Source organism: Neovison vison, chromosome 3 (genome assembly GCF_020171115.1).
Source record: "Neovison vison isolate M4711 chromosome 3, ASM_NN_V1, whole genome shotgun sequence".
NCBI classification, from domain to species: Eukaryota; Metazoa; Chordata; class Mammalia; order Carnivora; family Mustelidae; genus Neogale; species Neogale vison.
The window spans coordinates 226264144-226277293 of record NC_058093.1 but is presented as its reverse complement, the minus strand read 5'-3'; the positions used below and the strand labels follow the sequence as shown (position 1 = coordinate 226277293).

At 50.2% G+C, this 13150-nt stretch overlaps 1 protein-coding gene across 2 annotated transcripts in view; it reads left to right on the top strand.

The window, feature by feature from the left end:
- Positions 1 to 13150, top strand: part of BICDL1 (BICD family like cargo adaptor 1) — a 101416-nt gene that overhangs the window by 82779 nt on the left and 5487 nt on the right. Inside the window, exons 5-8 of one of the 2 annotated variants that reach the window (XM_044244168.1) lie at positions 1291 to 1470; positions 2106 to 2324; positions 3412 to 3555; positions 9249 to 9379. In XM_044244168.1, the coding sequence (XP_044100103.1) occupies positions 1291 to 1470; positions 2106 to 2324; positions 3412 to 3555; positions 9249 to 9379 (674 nt within the window). The remainder of the gene's footprint in view (positions 1 to 1290; positions 1471 to 2105; positions 2325 to 3411; positions 3556 to 9248; positions 9380 to 13150) is intronic. The other variant, XM_044244169.1, reaches the window with a different exon arrangement.

The window sequence follows — 13150 nt, the reverse complement described above, 5'->3', positions numbered from 1 at the left end:
CAGAGCTTGGTGACCATTATTATCTTGTTGTTTATTTTAGTCATTCTGGTGAGAGTCTTCATCACCTTACTTTGTGTGCCTTTCTATGTGTATGTTTATTTTTTAATATGGAGAACTTCATACAAATTCAAAAATAGAATAATGTAATGATGGCCCATGCACCCCATTGCCAGCTACACAAACCACTGAGCCCCAGCCAGTCCTACCCTAAGTTCGTTACATCTGCTTGCTTCTCTTGTGTTATTCTGAAGTAAATCCCAGAATATTTATAACTTCATCTGTAAATAAAGAATAAGAACTTAAAAAAAACATAGCCACAGGGATGCCTGGGTGGCTCAGTCAGGTGAGTATCTGCCTTCAGCTCAGGTCAGAATCTCGGGGTCCTGAGATCAAGCCTCATGTTGGGCTCCCTGCTCAGTGGGGAGCCTGCTTCTCCTTCTGCCTCTGCTATTCCCCCTGCTTGTGTACTCCGCTCTCTCAAGTAAATCAATAAAATCTTTAAAAAAAAAAAAAATAGCCACAGGACTAAGGGAAAAAAGCAATATTTTTTTTTTAATTTTTTTATTTTTGTAGGGACTCCTGGCTGGTTCAGTCATTGGGCAGCTGCCTTCTGCTCAGGTCATGATCCCAGGTCCTGGGGTCGAGTCCTGCATTGGGCTCCCTGCTTTGCACTCTCCCACTCCCCCTTCTTGTATTCCCTCTCTCGCTGTCTCTCTCTCCCTGTCAAATAATAAATCAGTCAATCTTTTTTTTTTTGAGGTGGGTTATTTTTAATTTTTCTAAGTAGTCTCCATCCCCAACATGGGGCTGGAACTCACAACCCCAAGATCTAGAGTCACGTGCTCTACTGACTGAGCCAGCCAGGTGCCCCACAATGTTTTCTTAATATCAAATAGCCAGTGTTCAAATTTTTAACTCTTATAAATGTCATAATTGTTTCTTCACATTTTTTACTTGAATCAAGATGCAAATTAAAATAGGCCTACACATCACAGTTAGTTAATATGTCTCTTGAGTCTCTTTTAATCTATGGTCCCCCCTTTATCTCTTCTTTTTTTCTTAACATGTGTATGTTAAGGAAGCTGAGCTGTTTGTCCTGCAGAATTTCCCAAACCTGGAATTTACCCCCTGCACACCCCTAATGTAATCTAGCATATTCTCTCTTCTGTATTTTTCTGTAAATTGGTGGTTAGACATATAAGCATGATCAGGTTTGGGATCAGTTTTTCTTGTTTGTTTTCATTTGGGGAAAGCTTCACGACTGATCGTTTGTTGTCTCTTTTTTGAAAGCTGCATCAGAGCCAGCTGGAGCTCCAGGAGGCACGACTCTCCTACCGACAGCTGCAGGTGAAGGTAGACGAGCTCACGGAGGAGAGGAGCCTGCAGAGCTCCGCGGCCACCAGCACGTCCCTTCTGTCCGAGATAGAACAGAGCATGGAGGCCGAGGAGCTGGAGCAAGAGAGGGAGCAGGTGCTGATACCCTGTCCCTCTGGCATGTGAGGTTACCCAGGGACCACAGGGGCAGGCCCCGGACTGCGGGAGCCTGTCCATCCTTCTTGTGGCGCAGGGCCTACCATTTCAGCTTCCTCCCCGCAAGGGCCTGTGACGTGCACCTGCGGAAGCCTAGGCCTACTGGCAGAGCCATCAGGAAGCAGACCCTGCCCACAGCCTGTCCCGGGCTCTCACTGCTGCCCCCTTGCCTCCTAGGAGAGGCTTGTTGGCTCATCCTCAGCCTCGTCCTCTTACACTGACTGGGCTCTAGAACACTCACGATCTATCCAGATGGCTTCTTTTCATACTACTACTAACCACTTACTCCCCTAATCGTGACTCCTCTATCAAAGTAACCAACTAAATAAGGATGTGCTTATATGACACTTGGGAGGTGGGAGGGCTGGGGAATTAAGAATTGGGAGTCTGCATAGATGTACTAGGCCCAGAACAAGGATGAGTATTTCTTAGGACAGGTGATTTATAAAAGGAAAATCTCTTTTCCTAGTATTAGTCTCTAGGGTGTCAGTATGTTGGGTTCCTATGCTAGAAAAAGATGAGCAGGGACAGTGTTCTCTAACGTCCATAATCAAGAATGGTTCTTTGTGGGGCAGCTGAGACTGCAGCTCTGGGAGGCCTATTGCCAAGTTCGCTATCTCTGCTCGCACCTCCGGGGGAATGACAGTGCTGACTCGGCCGTCTCCACGGACTCCTCGATGGACGAGTCTTCAGAGACTTCATCTGCCAAGGATGTGCCGGCCGGCAGCTTGCGCATGGCCCTGAGCGAGCTCAAGAGGCTGATACAGAGCATCGTGGATGGCATGGAGCCCACGGTAAGTAGCCAGGCCGAGAAGCTCCTCAGCCCACACAACCTGGCTGGTGGGAAGCTGCAGGCAAGTGCAGGGGGACGAGGTTAGTCCCAGAGGGGGAGCCTTGCAGAGTCTTCAAGAACGGTGTCAGAGCCCTTATGGTCCGAGAGCAGTCTATACTGGTGACTAGGCAGAGGGACAGAGTGTCAGGGAATGGAGGTTCCAAAGTCATCTTCCCGAAGACACTGGCATACAAGTGGAGTCCTTTCTTCATATGGTTAAGTCCAGGCCATGGTGGCCTCAAGGTCAAGGACTTTCCTTGGAAGCTTTGAATATAGAAATTTGGATCTAGGTGTAAACTGCAAGTTTTTTTTCTGTAGCTCTTTGGTCCTGGTGGTAGAGTAGCTGCAAATAGGCAAACTTTAAAGATCTGGAGCTTCTGCTAAAAGGACACAAGTGAGCACAGAAAGTTGAGAAGATCAACAAGGGCCTTTTAGAATTCCAGATGTGGCTCTTCTTGTGGAGGAGAAGAATGTTCCCGTGGGCTCCCTGGGCAGACTGGCATTTCTTCCAACTTCGTGACAGATTTCTGCCAGACTTACTTTCCATTCACACCCCCGACTCTCGGGCAGTTGTCTCTCTTTGGGGCCTGTCCTCCTACAGAACAGTCAACATCTTTCCCCATATTAGATGAAGTCCTGTGAGAGGGTGGCTGTCCTTACCTGAACGTGCTGTGTGCATTGTGGAATGTGCTCTAGTTGTGGAGACTGGGTCATCATGGGGCATGGGAGCGGTCAGAGTGAGGTGTTGACTTCCCTCCCCTGAAGCCTGAAACCAAAATAAATGTCTGGCTAATGTTTGAATATCCAAATTGGGCAAGAGAGTCTCTCTCCTCTAACCCTTTCTTTCTTCCCTCCTGTGTCTCTCCTCCTTCCTCCCTTTCTTTCCCTCCACCTCCCACTTCATCTCCTTTATCCTGCTCTCCTCCAAACCAACCCATCTCTACCCCCTCCCCGTACCTCCCCTCTCCCTCCCTCCCACTAACCGTCTCACCGCACCCACCTCTGCTTATACCATCTCTCGGGGTGGTGGCTTTCTCTTTTACTGTCAGAGCTCCCGGAGAATTGACGATGACTCCTTAGAAGAACAGATAAGGCAGACCAGTGAGGACTCAAGAGCCCTAAGGGAACTCATGGAGGGAGAGAGGGGTAAACTGAGGCAAAGCCTAGAGGAGCTGCAGCAACTCCACAGTCAGGTGAGCACCCCTGTCCTCAGTCCTGAGCAGGAAATGTGCATGTGTCCCCCAAGGTCTCTTGGGACCCTCATGAGTTTCCCTCTCCCTCGTCTATATGAGAAGTGGCTCTCCCCTGACAGGTCCTCAGAGGACAGTGACCTGAAGTTGAGGTAAGCTGAGCGTCTTCAAGAGAAGCAGCCAACCCTCTGATTTAGCCCAAAGTAAAATTGTTAGGGATAAGAATAGTTGATCCTCCCATTTCCTCCAGTGACATGCTACCTTCCACAGAGCCCAAATTATCTGGCGGATTCTGACAGTTTGAAGTGCCATAGCTCTCGGGACATTCACGGATGTTTTTCCAGCAGCTTCTAAGCAGGGAAGTTTGCAAACCAAGAAGCAATTGATCTTCGCCGGCCTGTTCTCGCTCTAATGCCGTCACCTCTGCCAGCCTGTTTTTCAGCTTCAGAAGCACTTACTGCTGCTCTTGCTATTCCATTTCTGTTTGATCATCATTTCGTTTCTCTCAAGAATCCTGGAGAAGGACATCTGTATTCCAGTCTGAAATATTCTAAAGCGGTCAGAGCAGCCCCCAACCCAGACAGGAGCTTCTAGGTTCTGTCCTAGAAATAATAAGGCGCTTCCTTTTGACAGGGGTCAGGGGTAGTGTTTTGTCCCACGTGTGAGGGACACCAAACGGGTAGCATTTTAACCCCTGCCCCCACCCAGCCTGTGCCCCCTTCCTCCCTCGTCCGAAGCTGGTCAGCTCTTCCTGCCGCCACAGGTCGCTGGGAGATGGAGGTTAAGCCTGGCTTTTGCTTCAGTCAGTAGTTCTTAAATTTAAAGGGCCTTATAGAAATAAACTGATTCGGGGGCTCACACCCACTGGACATCCTACTATAATTTTCTTGAAAGATCCTGGGAGACCCTCCTGCAGCTATTGCCGTACCCTTCTCTCTGGGAGTGACCAGATAGTGAGGACAGAATGATGCTCTCAAAAGCTGTAGCTTGTTTCTGCCCAGGCCCCAAAGAATGGAACTGGGCAGCCGAGGACATTGTCATGCCTAAAGCCTGAGTCGCTCAGGCGGTAGTTTGGCCAGGGGTGGTCCAGACAGCAGCTCGGGTCTTCAAACTGTAAGAATCAAAAAACAGGACAAGGTGGATCTGACCGTTCTTTGGGTGAATAAAAGTTTCATTTACTTGAAAACCCGCTTAAATTTTTGTGGGGGAGCTTCTTATCAGCTCTCTGGTATTGGCTGGTTTGTTTCGTTGCTTCTCAGACTAGCAGAGCTAGAAAGAGCTGGGGGCATTGTTGAGAAACCAGAGCAAGGCACAGGTGGCTGAGGGTCTGGACGCAGCTCTCTCCAAGCCTTTCTCCACCAGGGCATTCTCCTTAATACTTCAACTGATAAGTGGTTTATGCCATCAAGCAGAGAGTTCTGCTCAGCCCCATGGGGTATGGAACTGGGTCTCTTGAGTGGGTCATCTCTTCCCAAAAGCTTAGACAGGCAGCAGATCTCTCAGCCAAAGTACATCTATCCAGAACCAGCCCATGGGGGTAACACCGACCTCCCAAGACAGCGGGTAGGACACAGACCGAACTGTAGCGTGCCTCGGACACGGTGGCCCTCCGAGTGGGCCCCTTGCCCTCCCTGGGTGCCTGCACTGCTCTAGACCCTGAGGTGCTCAGGATGGATGACCTTGGGTTCCAGAGCCTCTCCTAGAATGCTGAGAGGAGTCCAACTAGCTCTGTCCTCTTTGGGGTGGGGAGCGGCGGGGAGGAAGGGACAGAGCCCAGACATACTTACGTGAAACCGAAGTGCCAGCAGACCGCCGCTAGACTAGGATGAAGCTTCATCCAAGGGATGATCCGGCCTCCAAGCCCCCTGCTTTCCCCGCCGACGGTGTTCTTTTTTTCTTCCGGAAACTGAGCCAGACGTAAAAGCTGTAGGACCTGGAAGGGGAAGTGACCAGCCCCCCCAGAAGCCTATCCAAATTTAAGTAAAAGAGAGCCCAGGTTTAATTTTAACTGATAGGTATGTTTGAGACAATCTGTAACCAAACCTGAAGACCGCCCCACACCCCTATGCCATGGAGAGCTCCCTCCCACCCCTACTTAGCCTGCGCCTTCCCCACAGCTTTGCAGGCTCCTGCTCCCTCCTGGGCAGGGCACACTGGGGTCTGGAGCAGCTGCTGGGAGGCAGAGAGGACGTTCAGAGCAATAGGAAAACCAGTTATCTGGGGAGCCCCGCCATCAATCCCCAGGCCGGGAAACCAGGCTGTGGGAGGTGCACTGAGAAATAGTCCCAGGCCCAGGGCCTCTGGGGGGCTTAGGTCATGATCTCAGGGTCCTGGGATGGAGCCCCTCGTTGGGCTCCATGCTCAGCAGGGAGGCTGCTTTTCCCTCTCCATCTCCTTCCCTCTTTGCTCCTCCCGCTGCAAGCATATGCACTTGCTTGCTCGCTCTCTCTCTCTCTCTCTCTAATAAATAAGGAAATCTTAAAGAAAGGAAGGAAGGAAGAAATAGTCCCAGTCCTATGTTTGGTTCCTTTGTAGGGCTTGACTGGAGCACTAGCTAGTTCTCCCCACAGGGCCATGACCATGCGGCGGAGCACATACTGGGCACACTAAGGCCGTCACTGATGAAATCTGGGTGAAATCCCCTCCTGTGTGAAATCTCGCTGTGCTCTCTCTCCTCCAGCTTCCTAGCCATCGCCCTGTTTCAGACCTTCATGCTGTCACACCGGGGCTTTGGTCATCACTTCCCCAGCCCACTTACCCCACACATGATTTGGATTGATCTTCCTGAAGCACAGCTTGGAAACAGGTTCTAGTCGACTTCCTCTTATCCCGTGGCGGGAAGCCTCAAACTCTCACGGCCCCACAGACTGGCTGCATGGCAGCCATCCAGCCTCCTTCCCCGTTGTTTCATCTCCCCTCCTGTGCTTTAGTCGATTGAACACAGACTGTGAAAGGGCATGGCGCACACTCTCTGTGCTTCCCCACATCTGGGCCTTTTCTCTGGCCCTTGGCCTCTGTCCAGAAGACTCTCCCCAGCCACCTGCGCGTATCAGCCCTACTCATCCTTCAGGTTTCACTTCTTCCTTCAAACCCTTGATTCCCTTCTTCCTGGAGCCCTCAGCCCTGCTTTGTCATGGTCACCGTCGCTTCCATCTCATCTACCCACTTCAACCTTAGCCCCCACGAGGACAACCTTGAGGTCTGACTTCTCTTTGTCTTCTCTTAAAGTGTCTAGCACAAGCCTTACCTAGAATAGGCACAAAAATAATTATCAAATGGGCAAAGAAAACCCTGGATATATGACTTCAGGATATTTTCTTTGATCCTGTTCGCTCATGAGAACACCTACTTTATGTGGGAAAAGTGGAGTTAGGGGTGGCTGCCACCTGAGTCAGTGTGTAAACAGCCCCAGCAGTAGGTCTGCGCCGGTGTGGGGAAGAGAAGGGCATAGAGCTTCCCGCCAGGTGCTGAGCTCCATCCTTGGTGTCAGCTACCTCATTTGAGCCTCACAACAACCTGATGTTGGGAACTAGTTATTTTTACTCCTGTTTTTTATGAAAAGTATGTGCAGCTCAAAGAAGGAAGTCCCTTGTCACTTCTAAGACAGCTGATGGTCCATCTCTACCTTAACTAAGTTTTCCAGACCAAAGCAAAAAGTTCTTGTAGAGTTTTTTCTGGAGCCTATTAAATTTTGGCATTTCCTGCTTCGCATGTGGTTTTATCTGTTTTATCTATAGCTTACTCAGCTGGCAAAACCCTTGTCTGGCACACAGCCAGTCCGAGGCCACTAATGTGGGCTGATTTGGTTGGAGAAGGTCTGGCTCTTTCTCTGCCAGGTACTTTCTGGGTCTTGAGTTTCAGGCCTACGAGGCTACAGAACCTGCAAGTAAGAAGGGTGAGGCTGGGTTTCTCACCTGCTGCTTGCGCACCTCGGGACTGGCTGCATCCTGTGGCCTCTGCAGGCGCCCCAGCCTGTTCTTCCTTGTGGCCGGCAGCCCTGCTCACCACAGCTGTCCCCACCATGAAAGCACAGATCATCTGGTGCTCATGTGCCAGGACCCTAAGAGTACAACATCCATTGTCCCCAGTAACAACAATTGCCCCGTATGCCCATTCATTATCAGGCATCCTCTGATTTCTTCCCAAGCACCTCTACCCCAGGAGAGGGCCACTGTGCCGCCTCAGTCTTGGGGTCCGAAGCATCTTCAGGGAAGCTGGATCTTCAGCCTTGCTCTGGGGTCCTTGCTCAATTTCAGTCTGTCTGAAGATGTTGAGGCCTGGGACTTGAGGAGGGGAGTACACCGAAAGGTGGCATCTGTCCCCTAGTGGGAGGACTAGACCCATACGGATAGATCCTCCCTTGGGAAAATGTCCAAGTATGTGTAATATTTAACAAGAGGGCAGAACCAGGCATCCTGACTCCAGTCTGAGCCTACCGACTGAGAAGGGGCTCCCACCCTTCCATTCATTCAACAAATATTTACTGAAAGTTCTACCGAGCAGGGTTTCTGATTGCAAACAACAAAAACTCTCTCTGATTAACTTAAGAAGAGAGAGACTGTATTGGAATTAAATCTCATAGCTAACAGATCAGCAGGAAGGCTGGAGAACCAAGCTCCAAAACAGAAAGGAGCCATAGGAAGTAGGGCCACAGAAGCAGTCTGCTCTCAGTGTAATAATTTCCCCCTGACCTGTGGTTTTGCTGAACCCTCGAGAATGGCAGTTCCAGGCAGGGAGATGTGACTCACACATCTAGGTCACCTTTCTATGTCTGTGTGCCTAGGAAAGGATATGTCTCTCCCTTTTGGCTACCTTACTGAGAGGGCATCCCCTGTTTCTCACCAAGACTCATGTAACCAGGAATGTCCCTCAAGGAGGAATGCATTTGGGATGATGACTAGCCAAGAAGAAGACAGTTGTCTACTGCACAAGCATTTTCAGATTGAGCATCATAGAGTCAGGCTCTGAAATGCACAGACGAATGGGACACACTTCCTGCCACTGCAGAACCTTAGGTGTCCAGAGGGTTCCTGTATACTGGGTGAGGTAAACTGTGGTCACTGAGGGAGCCACAAGGAAGGGCTCCCTACCACCAAAGGATGACCCCCAGTGAATAGGCTGTGGGACCGTTCACTGAGGCATGGACCACAGAAAAGGTAACAGGCTTGAGTGAAAAATGGTATCATGTGGGTGTCTAAATTCCATATGGCTTTGACCAGGGAAGCTGAGTGACCAGGCTGCATCAAGTACCTCACAGAAATGGGAGCCAGGCTTTGCCAGGGCCCTGTGCATAGCAGGGTTCCTTGTTGAGTGGAAGATGGCTGGGAACAAAACTTGAGTCCCTACCCCTAACCTTGTGTTTCAGAGCCCTGATGCACGTGTGGTCTTCATTAGTACCTGCGAGTGCCTTGAAATGGAGGTGGTGGCGTGGAATGCTACGTCCAAAGGGGATCTGACCCCTGTGGCTGCTGTCCGGGGCTGAACTTCATCCCCCACCCCCACACCCCTGCCAGTGGGTTACAGCCTAGCTTGTGGCATCCCTTCTCCGGAAGAGCTGGGCATCTCTCAGAGCCAGGAACCTCGGGAAGCTACAAGCACCCACCTGGGGCTGCTTGTTCCTTTCTGCCTCTTTCAAGGCAACCCCTCAGGCCAGCAGCAGTGGTAGCCCCACATTCATCCCTGTGGTCTCCCATCAGGTGACGCTGCTGAGTGTGGAGATGACTGCACTGAAGGAGGAGAGAGACCGACTCAGAGTGACATCTGAGGACAAGGAGCCAAAGGAGCAGCTTCAGAAGGCCATCCGGGACCGCGACGAGGCCATTGCAAAGTGAGTGGACATGGTTTGTCGAATTTTACTTTAATCACAAGCAACATGAAGATGAGCTCAGTTTTAAAAGTGAAATGCTACAGAAGACGACAAAAGTGAAAGCGTTTCCCTGCTAGCCACCCTCACCCCCAGGCTGGTTCTTCTCCCCAGACAGACGCTACTGCTGCAGGTCAGATGTGTGGTCCGTACAGCTCTTTTTTCTGGGTGTATCCAGCTGTATGTGCCTGTTTGGGTTTTTTTAAAGTATTGTTGGGATGATGTTCTGCGTGTCTGTATATCTTAGCTTTCCAATTTCTTTATATAGATCTACCTCAACTTCTTTATTTTTAGAGGTTTCTTTTTTTTAGGGGAATTTTTGTTACTTTTTATTTTGGGCATTTTCAAGCATACACAAAAGTAGAAAAAGGTAAGATGGATCCCTCCCTACCTGTCTTTTGGTTTCAACCCTAATGAGCACATGGCCGACTGTTTCATCTACATCCCACTGGCTGCGTTCCTGTGGAACTGTGTGGAAGCAAATCACAAGATCCCTTATCTCATCTGTAAACACTTCAGTATGGGATTCTACCAGATAAAGACTCTTTCTGGAAAACACACAACCACAATAAGGTCATCACACTTGAAAAAACTTACAGTAATTTCTTAATATCATCTAGTAACCAGTTGCCCCATAAGTGTCCTTTTATAATTGATTAGAATCAGCCTCCAAAGCCCACAAACCCCATCTAGTTGATATGTACCTAAGTTCCCCCCATCCTTTTTTCACATGGCATCTCTTTATTGAAGACACCGATGATTTGTCCTCATTCTGGGTCTGAGGGGTCCTCAGAGTGTCATTCAGCAGTTTTCTCTCACCTGTATCCCCAGTAAACTGGGTCATATTTTAATAGTGTTTTGGGTTTTCTTTAGCAGAGAAGAAATGCATTATCTTACATTAAAAAACTTTGACAGTGCATAGGCAAAAAAAAAAATTTACATATTCCCCATCCCCCTTCAAATGATTCTTTATCATGCATTTAATCTGCCCTCTTCACTGTGAGGAGATAAAAGGTACTGAAAATGTCTGCTCACGGGGCACTTTGCAACACGTTCAAACGTTCAAAACGTCTTTGTCACTTCACTGCTTACAAAACATTTCACCCTTGAATCCTCTCAGTCACAGCGAGGATTCAAATTTTTAATCCCAGTTTTTACAGAGGAGGAAACTGAGATGCTTTCCCCAGTTGCACAGCCAGTAGTGATCACTGGCCTCCCCCTCAGGTCTCTTGACCCTTGTCCCCACATCCTTTCCTTTTCCCACACAGGCTGCTTGTCAGCAAACTAAAAGGAGCCCATTTGAAGTAAATTAGTAAGTAGATACTATATACCCTTTTATTTATTTATTTATTTTTAAGATTTTATTTATTTGTCAGAGAGCGAGAGGGAGAGAGAGCGAGCACAGGCAGACAGAATGGCAGGCAGAGGCAGAGGGAGAAGCAGGCCCCCCGCCAAGCAAGGAGCCCGATGTGGGACTCGACCCCAGGACGCTGGGATCATGATCTGAGCCGAAGGCAGCCACTTAACCAACTGAGCCACCCAGGCGTCCCCTATATACCATTTTAAAAAGTAACATGACAAATTTTAATTTCTGACTTTGAAATTCCCCACACCTTTCCCCTTCTCACCTCCACACACACTTGTCCACTCCCTTCCGCTAGCTCTCTAATCATTTCATCATCTCCATTACTTAGCTCTACCTTTCCGTCCCCTTGCCTCTCTGGCCAGGACCTCCGGTGACCCTGTCTGACAATTTCCAATTCTTTTAGGAAGTACACTCAGACTCACAAACCCAGGCCTCTCTGCCACTGGACTCCTGGAGAGTATTTGATTCATTAGCGAATACTTGAATAGCACTGGAATATTTTGGAGTGGGAGCATACTTTCATGAATAACAAAGGGTGAAATTGTGTCATACAGTTAGGGAATAAAATGGTAAAATTAAGGTGCTAATTGTAGAAGCCTGTCGGGAATAAAAAGCAGAATGGAGTTAGAAGTAGAGAATGGCTGGTCACCTTCTCTCCGCCAGACAAGCAAACAAGAGCTGAACATCCGGCTCTGACCATATTCTGCCATCAGCACAGGAGGTGGGAGGTGTAACCAGAGAACGTACCAGGGTGCAGGAAGGAAGAAACAGAAGTTGTCTAGTCCTCTCCCGTAAAATAAGTGGAACCTAGCTCTGACGTGGGGGACCGGGGAGGCCAGCAAGGCCATGAAACCTTGAAATGCATGCCTTTGCCTTCTGCCAAAGGTGGCCCAGTGAACCTCCCGGTGTCCGACTGAGCTGATGAGCAGACTGTCCTCCCGGGGTACTCAGCATTGTGCAGTGAGGCCCTTGGCCTTCATGGACCCTGTGTAATAAGGCTGGGACTGAGGGAGGGGGTTAAATCACTCCAGCAGGTTTGCTCTTTTTCTGTCCCTTAGAAATTAAACTCTTGGTGTAAAGAATTGAGACAGCAGACCTAAAGAATCATTTAAATTTGGGGGAAGCACACTTTGTGTAGGACCTTAAGGGTTTTACAAGATGCTTTCTCTGTCCATCCTCACTGCACTTTGGAATCATCTGGGGACTCCCTGGGAGCCAGGGCCCTCTCCGGAGCAGTTCAGTCTGAATCTCCTGGTTTGGAGCAACTTCTTAGAAGTACCCCCTACCCCACCGCGTGATTCTAGTGCGTAGTGAGGAGTGGGAACCCCCGGGAAAAATAACTTTCCTCTCTCCCTGGGCTACAGAAACCTGAAGGTATTCTTTATCCTGCACAGTAATGAGTCTCAGAAAAGTTAAGTAACGGCTTCGTCGCCTACAGGTAAAAGTCGTCACTAAAAGCAAAAATCTGGAGCTAGCAGTCTGCCTCACAGAAACAAAAAGGAGTCGGTTACTACCTGTTTCATTTAAATAAGGACTTCTTCTAGCCCTTTGAGATAATACTTAAAATTCTGATTAATGTATCAATCAGCAGGCTCTGCGGCTTAGCTCTCCTGGCCTGGGGCTCTCGGGAATGAAAAGCACCGAGACTCTCCAGCGAGCAAACGTTCTCTGGGGTGCAGTCCAAGGCTGGGATGTGGCGGTTCTGGGGAAGGAAGGGGACCCCCTGCCAGCCTGGCCCCACAGCTGCTGCCGGACCTCCGCCCTGAGGCCTTGCTCAGCACATTCTGGGGTCTCCGGGCTTCTCGTGGCGCCACCTGCCGGGAGACGCCCAGAAGCTCTGGAGGCTGCTGCTGTCTCCGGAGCCAGGGATCCGCGCGGCTCCTCCCGACTGCGGGGGCAGCGGACCCGGCGTCCATGGCAACGGTGCCGCGTGAAGATTTCCGCCCGCCGCCGGCAGCCAATGGCAGCGGGTGTGACACGGCAGCCTGAGGTGTCTGAGACGCCGGCGCTCATTGGACGGCCCCTGCTCCTGTCCCTTCAACCGCAGTGCGGCGGGCGGGCCAGGGTGGTGCGAGTTCTCCAGACGCTTCTGTGGGAAAGGCGGGTGGGGTGACGTTGTGCTTCCCTGAGGTGTCAGGGGAGGTGATTCGTGGATCGGACTTGAGCCGGAGGGGAAGTGCGGGTCCCGGCGGTGGCCCCGAGTGCCTTACCCCCACTGCCCCGCCTCTCAGCCGTGCTCAGCTTGCTGCAGCCGTCAGCCTCCCCAGGCGGGTCCTCCAGCCGTCCTTGGGACGTGCACCCTGGTCGCTGGCCCGGTGCGTGGGGCCGTTCTGCTTTGCCGTTTCGAATGCAAACGGCAGTTGATGACA